Source organism: Zeugodacus cucurbitae, chromosome 3 (genome assembly GCF_028554725.1).
Source record: "Zeugodacus cucurbitae isolate PBARC_wt_2022May chromosome 3, idZeuCucr1.2, whole genome shotgun sequence".
Taxonomy (NCBI): Eukaryota; Metazoa; Arthropoda; class Insecta; order Diptera; family Tephritidae; genus Zeugodacus; species Zeugodacus cucurbitae.
The window spans coordinates 6758046-6780711 of NC_071668.1; the positions used below are offsets into that span (position 1 = coordinate 6758046).

Sequence of the window (22666 nt, forward strand, 5' to 3'; positions counted from 1 at the left end):
CAAAAACAACATACACTTTTGAGTGCTTCTGATTCCACAACATTTAATCAGCTGCAACATTTATGAATGAATTGCCAAACCACAATTTACTACATTGCAACTTCATAGCTGAATGCACGCTTGTACAACAAAAAGCAATATTGCAACAACATTAATTCACATAAACAAACGTTAACACTTTCGCTTTCAGTTTTTTTCGCCCTAATACCCTACAGGAAAAATTTCGTGAAATGCTAAAATTTTTTCCTTTTTTTACTAAAAATTTAAAAAAGAAGATAAAAAATTTTGAAAAAATAAATTTCGTAAGCAATATTTCTTTTTAATTTGAAAAAAAATAAAAATAAAATTTTTCATAACAATAGTTCTTTTTAATTTTTTTTATATTTTTTACCAATAATTAAAAAAAAATATAAAAAATTTTCTTAAACAATATTTCTTTTTAATATGAAAAAAGAATTTTCGTATCGTGGTGTATCATAGTACTTTTTAATTTTTTTATTTTTTTACCAAAAATTTAAAAAAAGTAAATTCTGAAAACAAAATTTCGTAAACAATATTTATTTTTAATGAAAAAAAATTTCATAAACAATATTTCTTTTTAATTTGAAAAAAAAATTCATAGGCTATATTTCTTTTTATTTTTTTTTTTCTTTTTTTACCAAAAATTTAAAAAAGGTAAATTCTGAAAAAAAATTTCGTAAACAATATTTTTTTTCTTATTTTACCACTAATTTAAAAAAGGTAAATTTTGAAAAAAAAAATTTCGTAAACAATATTTCTTTTTAATTTGAAAAAAAAAATTCATAAGCAAAATTTCTTTTTAATTTTTTTCTTTTTTTACCAAAAATTTAAAAAAAAGATAAAAAATTTTGAAAAAAAAATTTCGTAAACAATATTTATTTTTAATTAAAAAAAAAAATTTCATAAACAGTATTTATTTTTATTTTTTTACCAATATTTTAAAAAAATTCGTAAACAATATTTCTTTTTAATTTGAAAAAAAAAAATTCGTAAACAATAGTTCTTTTTAATTTTTTTATTTTTTTACCAAAAATTTAAAAAAAAAAGATAAATTTTGAAAAAAAAATTTCGTAAACAATATTTTGTTTTTATTTGAACTGGAAAAAAATTCTTGTATTCTTTACTAGCCAAAAAAAATTGTGTTACCTAAAAAATTAAATTCAATTTCCTACTGGGCTCATATTACCATACATACTTATTTACTTTTGTGTATAGTCCGTTATAATCACAGTTTCAGTGCTTGGTCTATCGTGTCTACATTCACGCTTTGCTTTAAAAGCGTTCGGGTATTCTACTGATTTCATTTCGTTTTTTTTTTCTTTTTGTATTAACTATTATTGCCGCCAGCTTCAGTTGTTGTAGCTTTATTTACAGTCATTCACCTACGAATAGCGTCATATTACTCATAAATAGCGCCACAACAATAACAAAAGCAACAAAAGCAACTTTAGATAACGCGCCATGGAACCGGCTTGGCTTAGATTGTCTAGCCGGCGCGTTGTGATTGTCAGCTAGTCCGTCAGCTTTACTTGTTTGTTGTTTTGATTTGCATTGTTATTGTTTTCACATTAAAGCCTCTAGTTACTGTTGTTGTAATATTAATTAACTTGAGTCGCGTGAGTCTCACATGTTTTAGGTTTATTGCCATTTGCTTTTCTTATATTTTTTTTGGTTTGGTATATACTTATACATTTTTTGATACGCTTGACGACCTTGCGAAATATTCATAACGAAAATATATGTAATAGTAAAATGTTGTTAGATTTTTTAAGATTTTCAAGTTCAGTAGTTCGTGTGAGGTTAACTGTTATTTAAAGTTGATGGATGTGATTGATAAAATGTAACACGTGCTAGAGTTTTAAAGGTTGGTGTACAACAGAGATCAAATCTCGCACTGCTCTCTTACTTAGGAGTGAGTTCTTCTGTGCTATCGGTGATTTTAAAGGAACTAAGGACCATCACTGATCGATATCGATAAATCACACTCCTCCATAGATGTCGATCAATTCATTATTTCATTGGAAAGAAAAAACTTCAATCGAAATCATTTAACAATGCCGAAAACTTGACTTGATGTATCATGAGATCGAACATCAAGTATTGAGAAAATATACACCAAGCAACAAAACAAAAAATATTCTAAATAACATTAACTATTTTTAAAGTATAAGCGCTAAACCTCTAACCTCATATATAACATCATGTATAACATTCACTTTGAAGAGTCACCCAAATATTAAAAATATATATATATTCCCGCCTAATATGCTCAAAACGAGTAGCAATTACGCCCATTACTTGCATAAATATCATTTTGTAATGTAATGTTGACACCATTAGTCAATCCACAAAAAAAGGAGAACAATTAGCATTTAACTGTTAATGACAACCATTTGCTTTAAGTACATTTTTCATTGTGGCCAAATCACTTGCAACACACTATTTTTTCTCTACTATGCAGTAATCACCGGTTCAACGGATGGCATTGGACGAGAGTATGCTAAAGAATTAGCCAAACAAGGCATAAATGTGGTGTTCATCTCACGCACGAAGGAGAAGCTCATAGCGGTGACAGAGGAGATCGGTACGTAAATAAATGACCAGTTAAATAATATTTGAAGAAAAATCATAAAAAAATTAGTAAATATTACACAAAATAGATGTTATTCATGAGCAAGTCGGGGAACGAAATCAAAGAATATCGTATGAGGTTTTCATAGTAGTTCAAATTTATTATTCTTTGATAGAAAATTGTGTTAGGTCAACGAGGTCAATGATCTTTAAAGATAAGCTCACTGGTGGTCATGGTGAGCCAGGTTAAGTTAGGAACCAAGGTAATGTAAATGATCAATTGAGGTCAAAATAGGTGTTATGGGAAGACAAAGCTTGTGCCAAGCGTTTAAAAGAAAATTTAATTGTCATAAAAAAAATAAATAATTATAAATGTTCCTAAATTTGTACAGAAAATGAGTTCAAAGTGAAGACCAAATGGATTGTCGCCGACTTCTCTAAGGGACGTGAGGTGTATACACACATTGAGAGGGAGCTAAGTGGCATACCAGTTGGCATACTTGGTGAGTGCTGAAACTATATTATTCTAAAATCCATAGAATTCTGATTTCTTAGCTGTCCATCCAAGAAACCACTGATCCACGAAGAAAAGTATATTTATTATTTACTTCTTAAAACTACCCGCAGTTAATAATGTTGGCAAAATGTACGACTATCCCGATGAACTGTCCAACATACCGGAAGATACCATTTGGGATCTGATCAATATCAATGTAGCCGCTGTGACCATAATGTCGCGCATGCTCATACCCGAACTGAAGAAGCAGAAACGTGGTGCTATTGTTAATATATCCTCAGGCAGTGAATTGCAACCCATACCCTATATGGCGGTTTATGCCGCTACCAAGCGCTATGTGCGCTGCTTCTCGCAGGCGATCGAACGTGAATTGGCCGAACACAATATAACAGTACAGTGTGTCACACCGCTCTTTTTGGTCACAAAAATGAATCAATATTCAGATACGGTTATGAAGGGCGGATTTCTAATACCGGATGTTAAGAGTTTCACACGCTCAGCTGTGTTTACTTTGGGCAAATCGGCGGAGACAACGGGTTATTGGACACATGGCCTGCAGGTTAGTGATTTTTTATTCACCTTTTTAGTCATTGTTTTATATGTATGTATATTGAAGACGTCTAAATTGAATTAACAATGAGTTTTGGTATCTGGGAATCAAATTTATAACAACAATAACAAACCATACATATGATATAGTATATTATTTAATATTTGCTTTGAATATCCTTTTTCTAATCTGAGAGTATTGTTATTCTTCAGTACTTTTTCATGAAACTAAGCCCAGAGTGGTTACGCATACGCATTGCCCATGTGATGACACGACAGTTGCGTCGCGAATACCTGAGGACCCATGCAAAAAAGGTCTGAAAGACTGAAATATAAAATTTATAAATTGCTATAATTTTCGATATTTTCATTATTCATACTCGTACTCATGTACTGTATATACATCTGCATTTTGCGTTCAGCATCATTCATCATTACGTCTATACATAGCATAAAAAATTTAACTTAACAATTTTTTGTTTTGTGAAATTCATAATAAAAACTTTGTTGGAAAAAATTCAAATTTTATGAAGCTTCTGAAAAGTTAAGGTAAGTGAGGTGTGGCAAACTCTTTTAACTGGTAAGAACATTCATATTGAGAATGAGACAAACGCTTAATGAAGTCGAATTCTCTTGGCTAGTGCTGGACGAAACTAACGTGTCAATGATCAGATTCGTAAAGTCCAATTCGTTATGCATAAAGTTATCACAGCAAGACAGCAAATGTATCTGAAGTCTAACTCCACGTTCAATGAAACATTGTCGAGAGGCACATCACTCAATTTAAACGAAGAATTGTGAGTATTAGGCAACAAAACAGGGTATAAGCTAACCCGGAACGAACTACAAACATTTTTGAAAACGTTGCCTCAAATGGAAGTGGAACCATATATTTAGTTTTTCATGAATACTGGTGGTTTATAATCGAAGACCTGTTTTGTCAAAGCCAACGAAGGAACTTTTCAGCTTTTAATCACAAACTTGCATGCTTTTTTACAATTCTATGAAAACGAGGATGCAATCTTTTAATTTGGAGAAACAAATTATGTTAACCAACGTGGAACTATATATTACGTTACACAAGAACAACCAAAAGGAATTCTGTGGCATCTTCGAAAACACAATTATTCGACTATAGCAACACAGAAAAAAGCTAACCATAACTCTTTTCCTACCTCGAAGATAGTGTTCCCGCAACAAATCACTGCATCTTGAGTATTTAAGGATATTATTTGTTATATTAAGAATTTTAAGAATTTTGTATTTCATAAAAAAAAACAAAAATAAAGAAAAAGCTTTTATGCAATTTACCAGTTTTTTTATTAACTTCGTTTGGAATGTAAGTCTGCTTTTGCTCGACCCTATATTTGCAACATAAGAATTGCAGCCACTTCGAAAAATTACCAAAAAACTTCCTGTATAAACAGGTTCTAGCCGATGCAGCTTTAGCTTTAGCTCGAGACAGACTTTAATTACATATGTACCAAGAAGCAATTTGATCGTGCAACAAGCCATAACCACTATTTAGTAGTTGCTTTTTTGTTTTTGTTCTGCTGACGTTGTATTGCCACACGCCCAGACCACACTGCAAACCTGAAGAGTCCAAAAATTACATAATGCAAAGAATTTCATTTTTTTCTCACGAATTTTTATTTATTTACAAACGCGTTCTGGTTTTTGCTTTTGTTTCGGACAGCGGAAAAGACAACAAACCGGTTGACAACGGAATTGGCCAAGTGACCGACCAACGCATTGCAGTAAACTGCAATATTCACTCGCTGTTTATTTAAGTTGTAAACTTGTACACCCGATTACTTAGTATATTTGTGCACAAGCATTTTTATATTACATTTTGCGAGACCTCCAGCGATTATCGGTTGACTAAACCGCCACATTTACGGGTCGGTCGGTAATGTTTTTTGTTTTACTGCCGGTTTCGCATTGACTGCGTACACTGTTACAATGCCCGTTGGCGATTGCGTAATCTTCAGCGCTGAATTTATGTTCATACATACATATGTACATACGAGTACATGAATAAACTCGATTACAATGCCATGTGCGCGTTGCTGTAAGTAAATAATTGTGCATTTTTTCTGCTTTTACGGTTCCTACTGCGAGGCGTGCAAAACGTTAATGGGGTTTGTTGCATATCTGTGTGGATCTCTTGCGTATTTATTAATCATAAATTCATACGTCATTGGGGTCGCGCAATGTTCATGTGCAATAGTTGCTGCAAGTAAAAACCTTAACTCTTCAGTTGTAAAGTGCAAATAAAATATTTTTCATTAATTATTACTGACATTATTTTTTTCTAGATTTGCTTGGAAAATGTAATAGTTTTAAATGAAAATGTTGTATAAATTTGAAAATTATTTAAATTCATCTTAATTCAATTATCCCATTCTTAGGTGCGTAAATCGATATTATTTAACTGCTGAGACAAAATATCACCTTGGCTTAATGATAGGTAGATTGACGAAAAAATGCGCCACGCCTGCTTTATTAACCGAAAGCCATTTTAGCAAACCGAAATTCTGCTTCTTCTTCTTAGTTCCTCTGTCTCCTTGAGGAGCATAGGACAGCAGCAAAATGTGTCCATAGCTCACGATTTTTTGATAGAGCTTTCAGTTGACTGTAAGTTTTCCACACAGATTCAAGTTCCTTCTCAAGCATACGTTTCAAAGTGTACCGAATTTCAGTACAGACAAATTACGAGAGCTGAACACTGGCTCCAAAACGTACAGATTGTCTTCGTCAGAATGTAAGGAGTTCTAAATCAATATTTTTAAATTAATTTCTCAGGACCCTTCACACAAAGTGGATATCACATCTCAGGCTTTGCAGTATCCTGGTGGGATCTCAAGTTCTGCTATGTTACTTATTGTTAACTAATTTCCGATGGGAAACTTCAATAATATTCTTTTTGATTCCAAAAGATCCTCTGCTTTAGAAGCTGAAAAAACCGTTTATTTAGCAATTTTTTTTGAAAGGAAAGGAAATGATTGCGGTAAACGGAATTTTAAGCAGATAGTGTACTATATTTAAGGCTTAAAAAAACAATATTTGTTATTAAAAATATTGAATTTTTTTTCAAAGTTGTAAGTATTTTTCTGGAACGCATGGAGTCTGCACTTGTAAATCGGTGCCGGTGATGGAGGTCGTGTGATGCATCTGAAACAGTCGAACCAAATTTTTCTTTAATTTTTATAAGTTTATTTTCTTTATGAACTAAAAAAATACCGAAGAAGTTATAAAATTCCAATTTTTTTCGAAGTTTGAAAAAAATTCACTTTTTAAGGAAAAAAAAATTGACTTTAAGTTGCAAAACAAGTGCTTTAAATAATACTTTTGTCCAACTTGTTTAGTTCAAATATAAGAAAATTTAATACTGAAGCTAGATCACTTTGGTTTTTTTTCGATCGGACATATATTCTTTTTGCTATCGCCGGCACCGTTTTCTAACACTTGTGAAAATGAAAACACGAGAAAACGCGCTTTAAAGGTCTGCCTGAGCATTCGCACCTGCTCGACGCTCGACCACTAAAACTGCTCCAGCTTCGAAAATATGTCGAATAGGCCTCTGGAATTTTTAAGACATATTCTTGGATAGTTTTGGAAGGAAAAAAATCGAAAATTTTGAAGCCTGTAAGACTGTACTGCTGAAATGTCAAGGCCATCAATAATTTGCTAAAACGATTGATTTTGATAGGCTGACTTCCTAAATGTATTTTGCTTTGCAATCGAACAATGTAGTACATTCCCAAACGCAGTTGCTAAAACTTTGACAAAGTATCGTATTCCTAATAGCAACCCTGCCCGATAAATGCGCAGAAAAAAGCAATTGGCGCATCACTAACATTGTTGATACATTTATTCTACAATTCTATTCTACAATGGCGACCGAAGAAGAAACGTAAGAAAATTTTACATTTTTTACTATTTTTATAATATAACAAGTTTTATATTATTTTTATTAGGCAACTTATTCCATAATGGTTCGAGCATACAATATAATTTCTAGAAAATGAAGTAATAATAATATATTTCGATAATGGTTTCCAAAAATTTTTTGTTTTTTGGTATACTTCTCCTTGGCACATTTTTCTGCACTAATAATGCAGCTAATTTTTTACGTTTTTGTAAAAGTATTTTTGATATCACAACGAATTTGATTCTTGAAAATCAATTAAATTAAAAATTTCTTCTAACAAAATATTTTGTTTGGCCATTTTTTGCGCATTAGAGATGTGCCTAAACGCAACAGTGTTACAAAGTTCATTTATACAAAGTTTAGAAGAAGCAACGTTGCAAAGTATTGAGTATGTATTTATTCGGCATAAAAACTTTGCATACGGACGTTTAGGAAGTCAGCCATACTTTTCGATTGCAAATAGCTCACTAAACCTTAAATGATTCACATGAACTAGCCGTAAAGAAACTCACTTATCTTCTGCATCTCCAACACACCATTATGCACATTGTAAGTATACTTTAGTCAACAAAGACACCTAATAAGAAATAACAATGAATGTATACATAGTTGCTAAGGGTTTGTAAGTGCCCAAACGAAGAGTCATTAAAGCAGCTCTGAGTCTCTTAACAGCCTTCTCAGTAGTATGTATTTCAACATGTATTAGAAACCACCCATTTTCCATTCAAATGTTTAATCTTCTTTTCAACATATTTACCTTCACACACACACACATATATATATATATACATATGTATGTATGCACTTTTGCCTCAATGTTGTCAAGCTAAATTAAGCACTGAAGTTCAACTTCTGTTACGGTTTAAGAGATTTAATGTCAAGTATTTCATTTTCTGCATACTCACAGCAGACCGCCTTCAAATGACGTAAGTATTTTCTCGCTTGGACGATTACCAACTGTTTAATCAAAAGTGGCCTTCACTTAAGATGGTTGGGTATGATAATCTGTGTGTGATATGCTCTTAATGCATCTGGTTTACTTATATATATTTGCATATAAAACGCTGCACGTATCATCTCGTGTTGCAAGCGATTTCCGTGGACTTGTTGCGTGGTTAATGTTTGCGAATTTTCGTTTAGCTTACAGAAATATAGACATTAGTTTATATATACATATGATTCGAGTTCTCATAATTTATAGATAATGATTTTTTATATATTTTTTCAAACTTTTTATCTAAGAAGCCTTTACATGGTACTAATATTCGCGCTCTTCTAACACTTGCAAACTTCTTTTTGATAATAAAAAATAATAATGCTAAAAAAAATAATACAAAAATAAAAATAAAATAAATTTTTAAAATTAAAAAAAAAATAAAAATTAAAATAAAATTTTAAAATTAAAAAAAAACCAAGAAAAAACGTTAACTTCGGCTGTACCGAAGCTAATATATCCTTCTCAGGTGCATTTCTTCGTTCGGTTTGTATGACAGCTATATGCTATAGTGAACCGATCTGAACAATTTTTTCGGATATTAAATTGTTTCTATGAACAATAACTCACACCAAATTTCGTGAAGATATGTAGTAAAATGCGGAACTTTTCCATACAAGCCCTTGATTCCGATCGTTCAGTTTGTATGGCAGCTATATGCTATAGTGAACCGATCTGAACAATTTTTTTGGAGATCAAATTATTTCTATGAACAATAACTCACACCAAATTTCGTGAAGATATGCAGTAAAATGCGGAACTTTTCCATACAAGCCCTTTATTCCGATCGTTCAGTTTGTATGGCAGCTATATGCTATAGTGAACCGATCTGAACAATTTTTTTGGAGATCAAATTATTTCTATGAACAATAACTCACACCAAATTTCGTGAAGATATGTAGTAAAATGCGGAAGTTTTCCATACAAACCCTTGATTCCGATCGTTCAGTTTGTATGGCAGCTATATGATATAGTGGTCCGATATCGGCAGTTCCGACAAATGAGCAGCTTCTTGAAGAGAAAATAACATCTGCAAAATTTCAAAACGATATCTTAAAAACTGAAGGACTAGTTCGTATATCTACAGACAGACGGACATGGCTAAATCGACTCAGTTCAACATACTGATCATTTATATATATACTTGATAGGGCCTCCGACGCTTCCTTCTGGGTGCTAAAAACTTCGTGACAACTTAATACAGGGTATAAAAATTAAAATAAAAAACATAATACAAAAACAAAAATAAAATAAATTTAAAATTAAAATAAAAAAAAATAATACAAAAGTTATATAATAAAATATTTTTTTTATTATGAAAATAAAAAAGCATGAATTTTTGTGATGTTTTTCTGTAGTTTATTTTTTTTTTTTTTTTAACTATAAGATCTTATTATTCTTTATCGTTCCATAAATACCCATTTTTTGTTTTTTGTTTTGTTCCTGTCTGCTGTTGTTTGATAAATATTTCATAATATTATAAAGTCGCTACAACTATGGCTTATATCAAATACCCTTATACAACTAAGAAGAACAAAATATGCTATAAACATGTGCCAAATGCTGTTGTTGTTGTCTGTTTGGTTTTAGTTTAAACATATTTTTTTCTTAACATTTAAATAAACGCAATTTTCTTCAAGTCAATGAGATGAACGTCTGCTGGACAAATTGTTTGAATTTTCCGTTCTTGAGTTGATGGATCGTTCTTGACAGCTGATATTTTCCGCAGCACAAACGGCGCTTGCTACAGCAAATCACAGCGCACAGAGTTGCCAGAGTGTTGCGAATGTGTTGAGGCGCTGTAAAGATTTATTTATTTAGTTTCAATAGAAAAATGCTTGACAAGTTGCTAGCGAAAGCTATAAACAAAGTGCCGAAAATAAACAAATTTAAATGTTGAAATTGATTATTTGCGGAAATGTGGACACACACAGAATTAATGGTGCGGCCAATAATAACAATTGATATATTTACATACATGTGTCTATGCAGCATTTAGACACTTTTAGAAATGTTTATATTTATGTATGTGTGTATGTTTGTGATGCCCATCGATTAACGGCTTAACACTTGTGTGTAATTTAGCAAATAATTCTTACAAATACATACACACATACAAATATATTTAAATATATCTTAATGGACTATTTGTGGGTACACAAACTCACCAGAATTCCTTTGACTTGCTGGCGACACAGCTTGACGCTGCTGCTACGTTGAACTGCGCATATTTGCCAAAGCGTTTGACGTCATCTAGAAGCGTATAATTCAAAATTATTAATATTTATTATATTGTAATTGCAGCAATGCATTTTGTAATATGAAGTATAAGAAAAAAAAATAATTAAAATAAAAGCAAAAACAATTTTAAACAAAAACTACTTTGAGTGCTAGAAAATGCCAAATTGGCATGTAAAATGCAGCTTTATATACAAATTTTACAACTCTAATGGTTATACATATAATATATGGTATACACATTAACATTTCACTAACCAGCTGGAAATCATAGCAATTTCCTTTCTGCACTTGACAGCGTGCCAAATAATGTTTTAAAACGTTTTGTATTTTGTAATTTGTAAATTTTAATTTAAAAACCAAAGCAAACATTTCAATTTTTTGTAAATTCAACTTTTTTTATTATTTCGCTGGCGCTTCCAATGGTAGCCGGTAGGAATTAATGACCCAAATAAAGCTATTGCCAAAATCCATTAGGCCACTCGAAATGGAAAACATATGGAATTCATTAGAAATATATTTGTATACAAACAACGCTTGTAGATTTGTGCTGAAATAAATATATGTATATACATGTGAATATATATATATACATTCATAATATATACTTGTGGGTATATACATATAGGCCTTTGTAGTCGAGTGCATGCCATATCGGCTTTTACTTTGAGTAACTTTTACTTGCGCACTCAAGGCATGGAAAATGTTAAAAAATATTTTGGTTAAAACCAAATTGTTGACTTCAAGTGAATTTTGAAATATTTTTACTATTTTTTTTTTAATTTCTATATTATTTTGTCCGTTACTGAAAGCAAACGATTTTGATCAGTATAAATCTATAAATTTTAAGCATCTTCAAATAGTTATACGCTTTTTCTAAAAATTTTAAAGCAGCACATATGGCTCATTGAAAGAGCAGATTTCGTACAAAAATTTCTATTTCAATTTACTTAGAATTTTGAAGTGTAAATTTTCCACTTTACGACCTGCTCAAGTAAACTAGATTTTATAAGATTACAACTGCTTGAGAATGCTTCAATGTGCTCTGCACTAATTAATGGTAAACACTCAGAAAAGTTAAGTAAGGCTATTTCAGTTATCTAAGATATTTCTTCACTAATTTATGATAAATCCTCAGAAAAGCTAAGTAATAGAAAAGGTAAGTCCAGAAACCAAATTTAAAATATCTCTTCAGTAACTTTCTTCACTAATTTGTGGTAAGTATTAAGAAAATATCAAAATAGAAAAGGTAAGTCCTGACACCAAATATAAGATAATTAAATTCACTAATTTATGCTAAATACTCAGAAAAGGTAAGTCCAGACACTATTTTTAACATAAATATACTTAATTATCGCAAGAATTAGGTCATGTTCCCTGACAAGCGCAATCTTTTAACTTCGAGTTTCTGACTCTCCCAAGCTACGCCGTATATAAAATTTATCTGTACATTAGAACTCTTGAGTACAACCTTCAAATTCTATAGGTGTAGACTGTAAACCATCAAAGCAGTAAGAATTAGATAGTTTTCGAAAAACAAAGGTACTAAACCTGAAATCACATTTCTTGTCTTTAACAGCTTACAATTTGATATCAAAAGTTTTCTACCTATCTCAACTAAGTTTTTTCAATATCTCAGGTTATAAATGATTATTGAACACATTTCAAAAATCTGTCGTTGAAGGAATGATTCTAAAAATTGGTTCAAATTATTAATCACACATTATTGCAAGAAAATATTTTTTAGTTCAACTATTTCATTATACAAAATTAAAACTGAGTTGCTAGACACTAAACAAAGATTTAGTGATTTTAAAAATGCCAGACGTCGACAATACATATGTACGTCTGCAGACAATAGTAGGTGTTCTCTACAGAATATATGACACTTATATTTGACAGTTAATTGTTTGTGAAATTCATTGCACTCATTTTATGCACAATGCGCACAGAGAGCATGACAAATATGGCTGCAATAAACTATACACCGAAATCAACAAAATCTAATACTTTTATGCGGTCATAAATCTTAGCTGCTGTCTTTTTGCTGTAGTTCTAACTATAATGATATATTCTGGTATAGCAGAGCATAAGCTGCGTTGCTGACGTCACTTTAGCCAATGACAGTTACTTGAGCGTTGATTGCTTATAAAGACTTGACTTTAAAATGTTTCTAAAACAAGAAAAAACGTTAACTTCGGCTGTACCAAAGCTAATATACCCTTCACAGGTGCATTTCTTTTAGTAACTGTGTTTAAGCAAATCTAAAGACGTAAGACAAAGTAAGTAAAAAAAAAGAAAACATTTTATTAATTCTTTTTAGCCGGGTTGTTTGCTAGAAACATTTAGATTATATAGTTAACCGATCTGAACAATTTTTTCGGAGATTATATTATTACCTTAAGCAGTAATCCATGTCAAATTTCGTGAAGATACTACGTGAAATGCGAAAATTTTCCATACAAGCCATTGATTCCGATCGTTCGGTTTGTATGACAGCTATATGCTACAGTGAACCGATCTGAACAATTATTTCGGAGATCAAATTATTTCTATGAACAATAACTCACACCAAATTTCATGAAGATATGTAGTAAAATACGGAAGTTTTCCATACAAGCCATTGATTCCGATTGTTCGGTTTGTATGACAGCTATATGCTATAGTGAACCGATCTGAACAATTTTTTTGGAGATTAAATTATTTCTATGAACAATAACTCACACCAAATTTCATGAAGATATGTAGTAAAATACGGAAGTTTTCCATACAAGCCCTTGATTCCGATCGTTCAGTTTGTATGGCAGCTATATGCTATAGTGAACTGATCTGAACAATTTCTTCGGAGATCAAATTATTTCTATGAGCTCACACCAAATTTCGTGAAGATATGTAGTAAAATGCGGAAGGTTTCCATACAAGCCCTTGATTCCAATCGTTCAGTTTGTATGGCAGCTATATGATATAGTGGTTCGATATCGGCAGTTCCGACAAATGAGCAGCTTCTTGAAGAGAAAATAACATCTGCAAAATTTCAAAACGATATCTTAAAAACTGAAGGACTAGTTCCTATATACACAGACAGACGGACATGGCTAAATCGACTCAGTTCAACATACTGATCATTTAGATATATACTTTATAGGGCTTCCGACGCTTCCTTCTGGGTGTTGCAAACTTCGTGACAAACTTAATATACCCTGTTCAGGGTATAAAAATAGCAGTTGGTTACAAAGTTCTCTGCAGTTCTTTCAACCGAAATCTTTTAAGCAAATGTTTACCATTTGTTGCCGACTTAAACTGTCACCGTTTGGCGTCTGGTAGATTTGTACAACTTTTCATTTATATTTCAAAGAGCGCACAGTATCTACATACATACATAAGTGAATACGCTAAACATTTCACTCTACTTAATTCTTTCTATATTTTTAGCAAACGTATTAAATATATAAAAATTAAAAAAAAAAACGAAATATTTTCATTTAATCTATGCGTTGGAATACTTTGTTTTTCTGCGAAAATTTACGACTACTCCGTAACATTTTGGTGTCAGTTCTTTTTTAAATATAAAGAAAAGCTATAAATAACACTAAATAACATATGGAATATTATGGCGAACAAGCTAACAACAATAAAAAAACAATGACAAAATGCCGCAAAAAAAAATTAAGAAAAGTAAAATTAAATAATATGAGAAAATTTTAAGAAAAACAAACGTTCTCTGTGAGTTTGTATGTTTTACTTTTCAAACAATAAATATGCTAAATGCTAAATTCCGCATGAGCAACAAACACGCTACCATGAAAATAGGCGAAGAAAAGCGTGAAAATGGTGACAATGGACCAAACCAAATGGAGCGGCAGTATATACGGCACTACGTGACTAAAAAATATTATATGTATATACATAAATAAATAACGGCAAAAAAATTGAAATTAAAAAAAGTTGCATATAAGTACGTCTGTATGCTTCAACTTTTGCTGCGCACGTATCACTCAAAAAGTTGACAAATTTCATATTGAAAATGTTTCAAAATGCTGTGTTGAAAGCATTTTGGCAGCCGGACGGAACCAACGCTGCACTGTTGTTCCGACTCAACGCACCCGCAAACACACACACAATGGTTGTGCTGTTGTATATAGCATGCATGGATATTTTGAAAGTAAAAAAAATGCCTCATTAAATTTGATGATTTTTTGAAGCGACTGAAAAACAGCGCATTAACAGAAAATACACAAAATAAAATATAAAAAAAACAAACATAAGTACCTACGTAGCGTATGTGTGCATTAATGATCCCCATTATTTTTTTTTTTGTTTTTTTTTTTTTTTGAAAAATCAATAAGAAAATTTCGAAAACTTGGCAAACTTCCTGCAGCTTTTATAAAAATAATAATTAAAAGGTCTCAATTTCGTTTCAATTTTGATTGCGAATGCATATCTAAATGTTGGAATTCATCTATTTTTAGCAACATAAACGCAAACAACGCTGAGAAATCACTGTTTGTCCATTACCTTAGCTGGACCTCACGAAATGTGGTGCCATGCAGTTCAAAGTGAAATTTTGAATGTTGTCGTTGATGCACGCGGAACGATTGTAGGTTTATACTCAGAATTGTATTTAAAAACGAATATTCAAATGTGGGTGTGGTTCTCTACCACAACTGCTAAGAAATATTTTGAAGAGATTGGTATCTCTCGTTAGAAGCTGGTTTCAGAACACCAACTGTCATGAGTGGAATACGATTTTGTATATTTTTTATAGATCTGTGGCTTAGAATTCAGAAATATGAATTAGCTTTAGTTCAATTTAATGATACTGTTTCTTAAGAAAAATTATGAAAGTCGCATTTGGTGAGTTTTAATTATTAGGCTATCATACGCTTGACAAAAAAAAAAATATGAAAGCCGAATTGGGTGAGTTTAAATAATTAGGTTATCATATGCTCGACAAAAAAAAAATTATGAAAAAATAATAATCTTAAGGTGTTCGAAAGCCATTATTCGAAATATTTTTCTAAAAAATCGAAATATTTATACTAACAATTGGATCCTTTTCCAAAGCATTGATAAAAAATATGGAAATATATTTTTAAAAATCATTCAAACATGTGGAAAAACATTAATAAAGCACTCAAAATATTTGTATGTATATTTACGCTCTTAAAATATTATTAATTATAATAAAAAAAATTTAATATTAAATTATTTTAATTACAATAATTTTAATGAAATACTAATTTTATAATATAATTTTAGAATTATATTTAAGTGCAATTTTTTTATAAAAAATTTATTAAAAATTAAAAAAAATTGCACTTTTTTATAAAAAATTTATTAAAAATTAAAAAAAAATTACACTCAAATATAATATAATAAAAACAATGATTTATAAAAATTTTTTTTAATTAATAAAAAAATAATAAAAATTCGACTTACCTCATTTTCGAACTAAACGAACTCCATATTCAATAGTTTACTTTTTTGTCCTTATTTTACGAATTTTAATGTTATGTTGGAAATGCTTTTACGCGTATTAATTCTATTATGTAAGATGGTGTTGTTGTCGTTGCCAGATTACACGATGATAACGAGGTTGTTTTTTTTCCAAACTATTACCCATGAATTTGATGGTGTTAAATAAAAAAAAATAAACGAAAAAATGCTCGTACCCAACATACACAGGATATGTGTGTATGTGTGTGTGTGTGTGTTAACGTGTGGGTAACGAAAAAAATATAATTAATTATATGAAAATCATGTCTAGTTGCTGCTATTATTGTTGTTGTTAATAGTAATTTGCTGTTGATTTAGAAAACGGCTTCATAGAAAGCCCACAGCAGGCCCAACAAGAAGACCAGGATGAGGAAAGTGGTGAACAAACTCTTGGCTTCATTCATGCTGTTGCTGTTGTTGTTGTTTTGGTTTTTGTTGTTGATTGATTGAATTTAAAGCTGTTTGACAAAGTGTGGAATAGAAGTATAAATAGAACATTAATTTGGTTGAAAAAAAACTGAGTTTTTTGTTGGGATTTAAATGTGTTTTCTAACAGTAATTTTACAAAAAAAAATGATTAACAGTAATTTTACAACAAAAAAATTCCAAAAAATTCTCACTTTTTTAATTATATTTTTTCAAATTTTTTTATTATTTTTTTATTCATTTTTTTTTTTAATTTAAAAATTTTTTTTTTCCAATTTTTTTTTTTTTAATTTTCTTTTAAATTTTTTTTTTCAATTTTTGTATGTCCTTAGTAATGATATGTATTTATATGTGTATGTGTATGTGTATATTCATTCTTTTTATATATTATTGGCAAAACACTAACCCACCGCTAACGGTAAATATTATATGTAGCTTAATTTTCTCGGAGTACACCGTTCGTACCGAATGCCTCTGAAAAACTGGCAATCGCATCTGCAAGAATTCTCCACAATGACCGGCGCCGTGCCGTTACGCAGAGCGGCATATACACGGTGCACGGAATCGGAATCAGAATCGTATCGGTATTGAATCAAAAGTGTGCCGGCAGCAGAAGGAATTACATATGAACACACTATACGTTCCCCCCGTATACGTACATACACACATTCTACATGCACTCGAAACATAGAAATAATATAAACATATAAATTTATGTTCATCTGTAAATGCCTGCGAACTGCGGGGGATTTGGTACAAATTATTTAAAAATCTATAGCACACATATGCCTATATACATACAGCTGCCTTGAGTCTATAAGCCACACAAACATGCGCACACACACACACACACTTGCCTCCAACAGAGGATCATTCGCTGTTCTCCAACCGAACAAATCCGGTGCTTTCACCGCTCCCAAGTGCGTGTGTACGCCGCTTGGCGCATGGACGGCATACAAACCAAATAACCGTTAGCGGCGGATGTGTAATGACCGAGGAGGCATTTGCCAATTATTGACATGGAATTGTGGCGGATCGCTTTTGATTTTCTATGTGGGCGCAAAAGATCTTCATACTACATGTTATTGCAAATAAAATGTTCACATGCAAAAGTCAAATATGCCAATTTCATTTCAATATCCGTAGGCGCTCTTGCTTCATTGAATTTTGTAAAATTTTTGTATTTTTGAAACGAACATAAATAAACAAAAAGCAACTTATGGTTTCAGAAAAATTACAAATAGATGAGCGAAGCAAAGGTTTACAAGGGTTGCCAGGGAAGAATATGTGATTTGAAAATCAAAAGGTTGCTCGGTTTAATGGTAAGCTCGTTAAATCGAGAAGCGTGACAAAAGCTTTTTGATAAAGCTGCCACAGTAGCAAGCCATATATGAAAGCTTATTAGCAACTTGAATCCCGGTTGAAATACCACAGACAACTATATACAGATATCTGTAAGAATCAAGAAAAAAGCATTTTCAAAAAAAATCACATGACATAAAATGATTGGAATGTGTTTACCAAAAGGGACAACTCCATACGAATTTCAGTGGTTTTTTGACGAATAGTTCATTATGTTGGACGGTCCATTAAATACAATAGTTGGTTGAATATCATGGTATATCATGATATGACAGCAAATTAAGAAAATGAGCCAACCACTTGTCTGAGCTTTCAAAATTTACTCTCATTATGTTAGAAAGTGGCTGACACTTGACAGCTGGCTGTCAGTTTTAAAAGAGAAAATAAAGTTTTTTGAATACTCATGGGAAAGCAGCAGCCCTCGTATGTTTTTGTTGCAAAAATACGAATGTACATATGAATGTATTAATTTTATGAGTCTCACAACAGTTGGTCAAGCCAAACCGCTGGAATAAGAAAAAATAAGTAGTAATATTCACAAAAATACATTTCATTTATGTTTGTATATAGTTCAAGATTTTCGCATTTTTTTCACCACTCGTCATAAATGTATGTATATAATCAAATTGAGCATATATAATTTTGACGTATGACCACCATTATAATTTGTTTCAATCATTTATATTTCATTTTTTTATTGTTCTATTTGTTTACCACAAAATGTGTGAAAAAGAACATAGTTTTCGACTTTCGACACTCTCCGCTGGATGAGCATTATTTGCAACGCGTTGTTTATAAGCAACTCAATTAACAATTTCAATTCGTTTAGTGTTTATAAAAATTGACAAATTGATTTGTGAATATTTAATTAGTTATTTTTCGCCAATTCACAGCACAGTTGGCGAAAAGTTGAGATACATACATATAACTGAAGAAATATCAAACAAATTTATTTATTTTTTTCGAACATAAACAAAGTGAATTCTCTACGTAAAAGTGTAATTGAAATAAATAGTTATTTATATTGCAGTCGCGTTAATTTAAGTTTGTTGTAAAGAAAATAAATTACATAATAATTTCATTAAATAAACTTACCTTTACCTTAGACTAGACACGCCATATCCTTGTTGTTATTGTTTTGTTTGATTTCCAGCTTAAAAGATGGCATACAACAGCCAGAGAAGAATTAATAGCACAGCCAAAATGGCAAAAGTGGACATCAAGCTGCGGACTTCACTCATTTTTTAACTGAAAACAAATATTACAAAAAAAAAAAATTAGTATGAAATGTGTCGCAGTTAAGTTTAGATAATATATTTTATTTAAACAAATTGAAACAGCTCATCTTTCTCTATGTATATGATGGTCTCTGTTAATCAGGCGAATTTAGCTTCAAATCCTTTCAACCCATTTCAGTGCATAAAATTTAATCAATCGTATATGTTTGTAGTCCTCAAAAATATATCGCATATGATTCAGTCTTAAAGTTATGGTTAGTGCGAGCTTAAAAGTATCGACTTGATTAATTACGACTCAAAATATATATACTTTATATCGATTTTACTTTAAATCGATTTGTATATATGATGCCAATTAATGTATGTTTATACTTATATACATACATTTATATATATTTTGAGTTTATATATATATATTTTTTTTGAGTTTTTCGACTAGCAAAAGAAGGAGAGAAACTAAAGAATCTTTTCAATACGTTTCAATTAAGACTTTATTTATAATCCTACTAATATTCTTGCAAAACCCAAACATGCCAAGTAAAGTAATATAGACTCATAAATAGAGTAGAGTGTTAAAGTATGCCCTACAAAAATGGACAATTTTCTTATTGGACTCTAACCCTTGCGAGTCACTTTTGTTGGTTTTAAGTTTTTAGTTCTTAAAATATATACATATATATGGATGAAAGTATTATGACTTATGAACTATGTAGGCAAGTCTGTAGTATTCCAGGGTGTTATATTCAAATCCCATGTCTATGAGCTTACAAATAATCATGGCTTATGATTAGTTTGGGTTTAAAAGTATCGACTTGATTAATTACGACTCAAAATATATATCGATTTATATCGATTTTACTTTAAATCGATTTGTATATATGATCCCAATTAATGTATTTATATACTTGTATATATAATATATAAAGTTATGGTTAGTTCGAGCTTAAAAGTATCGACTTGATTAATTACGACTCAAAATATATCGATTTTACTTTAAATCGATATGTATCTATGATCTCATTTAATATACATATACTGATACCGGTTACATTTATGTTAACTTTAAGTTTTTTCACCAGCAAAAGAAAGAAAGAAACTAACGAATATTTTAATGCGTTTCACTTTAGACTTTATTTTATTTATAATCCTACAAATATTCTTGGAAAACTTAAACTTGTCAAGTAATGTAATAAACAAGAAACACGACTAATAATAAGTCGAACAGTTTTGATGAATAAATATTAAAAGAAGTATGAAAGGCCTAAGTCCAAGTATAACCGAACATTTCATACTCTTGCAATTTATTTATTTATTGTTATTTAAAAAACACAAAATTTGACCCATATATTCGGTATAAAGTCCGAAAATATAATAACGAGAATCACTATCTAAAGTATATGATGGATGAGCTAATTCCTAAATCGCTTTTACTCATTTCCACCACCCAACTACCATACTCAGGATTATAAGTTCATTAAATTTTGTTGAGATATCTCACATATTAACCGATATATACGGTATAACGCCCAGCGGAAGTTTAAAACCCGTATATTAGGTAGGTTGACCCGATTTTGCCCAAGAGTCTCAGAGTCACACTTGTAGAAAAAACAGTTCTCCTTTGAATTTTATTTTAGAATATCTGAGAGATTGAAGTATATTTTCGGCAAAAAAAGGCCACAAGCACTGAGATTCTCATGTTCGGTATATGGGGCCTTGAAATGTTATAGTACGATATCATTGGTGCTTGATTTATAAGTTGCTAAGTGAACAAATCAGATGGGCTTCACAATTGTGATATAAAGAAAGTAGGCGTCGGCAGTGAACCGATTCACCGCATTTTCAAATTATGCTTTGGGATGCCAAGAAAATGTTACGAACCGAATTATGTTGAAATTGGTCCATTTGTTTTTGAGGTATGGTTTTTGACACATAAGTGGGCAAAGTCACGCCCATTTCAAATTTTAATCACTTTGGTATATTTAACTCTTTGTTATAAACATCCATTATGGGAACAAAACTAGGATATTGCAACATGTTGCGAGAGTATAAAAAAGAGTTTTCTAATTTCATGAATATTCGCTCAGTTGTATTTACAACAAAACTACAGTATTTTAAATATTTCAAATTCGAAAGAAAATTATATGAATCAGTCATCTCTCAGGTGACCTTCAAGTTTTCCAAAATCTGCAGTAATAAAAAGTTGACAAATTAAAAAAAAAGCAATAATAATAAAATTATTTGAAGCTTTGAAAATATTTCTTTATTTCGTTTTATAAAAAGAATCTGTGATTAATATGCGCGGTATGCGTTATTAGCGTACCTATAAGAATAAGTTCGCTCTGTTTTATTAGAAAGATAATCATAATTTATAATATATAATATATAATCATAATATATAAAACTCGACATTTGCACAAATCTTATTGGAAACGTGCCAAATATATATTTATTTTTTTATATAAAAAAAATCGAAAAATTTATTACTTTTAGAAAATCAAATTATTTAATTTCGTTCGACCGAAGCGCATTAAATGGCGGACCAACACCCACACAACACGCGCGCTTATAAAAAAGAAGAAATTGTATATAAAAAACCGTTAAAAACGCATATATATTATTGCAACAAAATTGGAGAACTTGCATAAAAAGTTAAAAAAAGAAATTGCAAGGAAGAAGTAAAAAAAAGTGCTGCTGAGTTCAAGCGCTGAGGTAAATGGCGCAAAATATTGAGTAATTTAATTTAATTTTTATTAATTTTGTGTTTTTTTTTGTTTTTCAACTTAAAAACTTATTGGTGCCGTTGTTTTTTATCAGGTGTTATATAATATAAAGAAAATATATGCAGCTAAACTGTATTTATATTTTTATATAATAAAAATTCACAGTTTTATTTTTATAATATATGTATACATGTATATGTTTTTAACAAATATCACACACCTTTGCTGTAATTCACACTTGAATTGAAGAAAAAACTGTCTATTCTTTTTTTTGTTTGAGAGAGCTAACAACTGTTGGTTTGAAGACTTCGGGTCTAACTAAAAATCCTTTGCATCTATATGGTTCAATGCAGGGGTAAATATGGCGACTCAATTTTTATACAACTTTAACATTCACTCAAGTGTTATACTCAAACACTACAAACACAAACTAACTAATATATATAATATACATATTAAATATATATGTACATATATGTATATACTAAAATTAATAAGATGCTGCAAATTGCTTTTCTTTTTGAGAAAACAAAAAAAAAAACACCACCATACATTAGTAACATTAGTATATAAGTATAAACAATTTTCCACACACACGTC

The 22666-nt window shown here is 30.7% G+C and overlaps 1 protein-coding gene and 1 long non-coding RNA gene across 11 annotated transcripts in view; one reads left to right on the forward strand and one right to left on the reverse strand.

Annotated features, from left to right (window-relative positions):
* LOC105217924 (inactive hydroxysteroid dehydrogenase-like protein 1) overlaps positions 1-22666 on the forward strand; it is a 75777-nt gene that overhangs the window by 39894 nt on the left and 13217 nt on the right. For 6 of the 7 annotated variants that reach the window (XR_008470380.1, XR_003752800.2, XR_008470378.1 and 3 more), the window contains 3 exons: positions 2483-2605; positions 2985-3095; positions 3220-3668. Coding sequence is in view for 1 of the 7 variants with exons in the window: in XM_011193178.3 (XP_011191480.2) it covers positions 2483-2605; positions 2985-3095; positions 3220-3668; positions 3872-3979 (791 nt within the window). In the remaining 6 variants the exon portion in view is untranslated. Of the gene's footprint in view, positions 1-2482; positions 2606-2984; positions 3096-3219; positions 3669-3871; positions 10137-22666 lie in introns of those variants that run through there. The other variant, XM_011193178.3, reaches the window with a different exon arrangement.
* On the reverse strand, positions 10277-22424 carry LOC105217923 (uncharacterized). Of its 4 annotated transcripts, none has more exons than XR_008470383.1 (5): positions 22287-22424; positions 19210-19356; positions 16264-16778; positions 10755-10839; positions 10277-10385 (listed from the first exon to the last, which is right to left on the reverse strand). It is a non-coding gene; the product is annotated as an uncharacterized LOC105217923 (long non-coding RNA). The 4 variants fall into 4 exon arrangements; XR_008470381.1 differs by having other exon boundaries at positions 19204-19356; XR_008470382.1 differs by lacking the exons at positions 19210-19356; positions 22287-22424 and adding an exon at positions 17153-17289.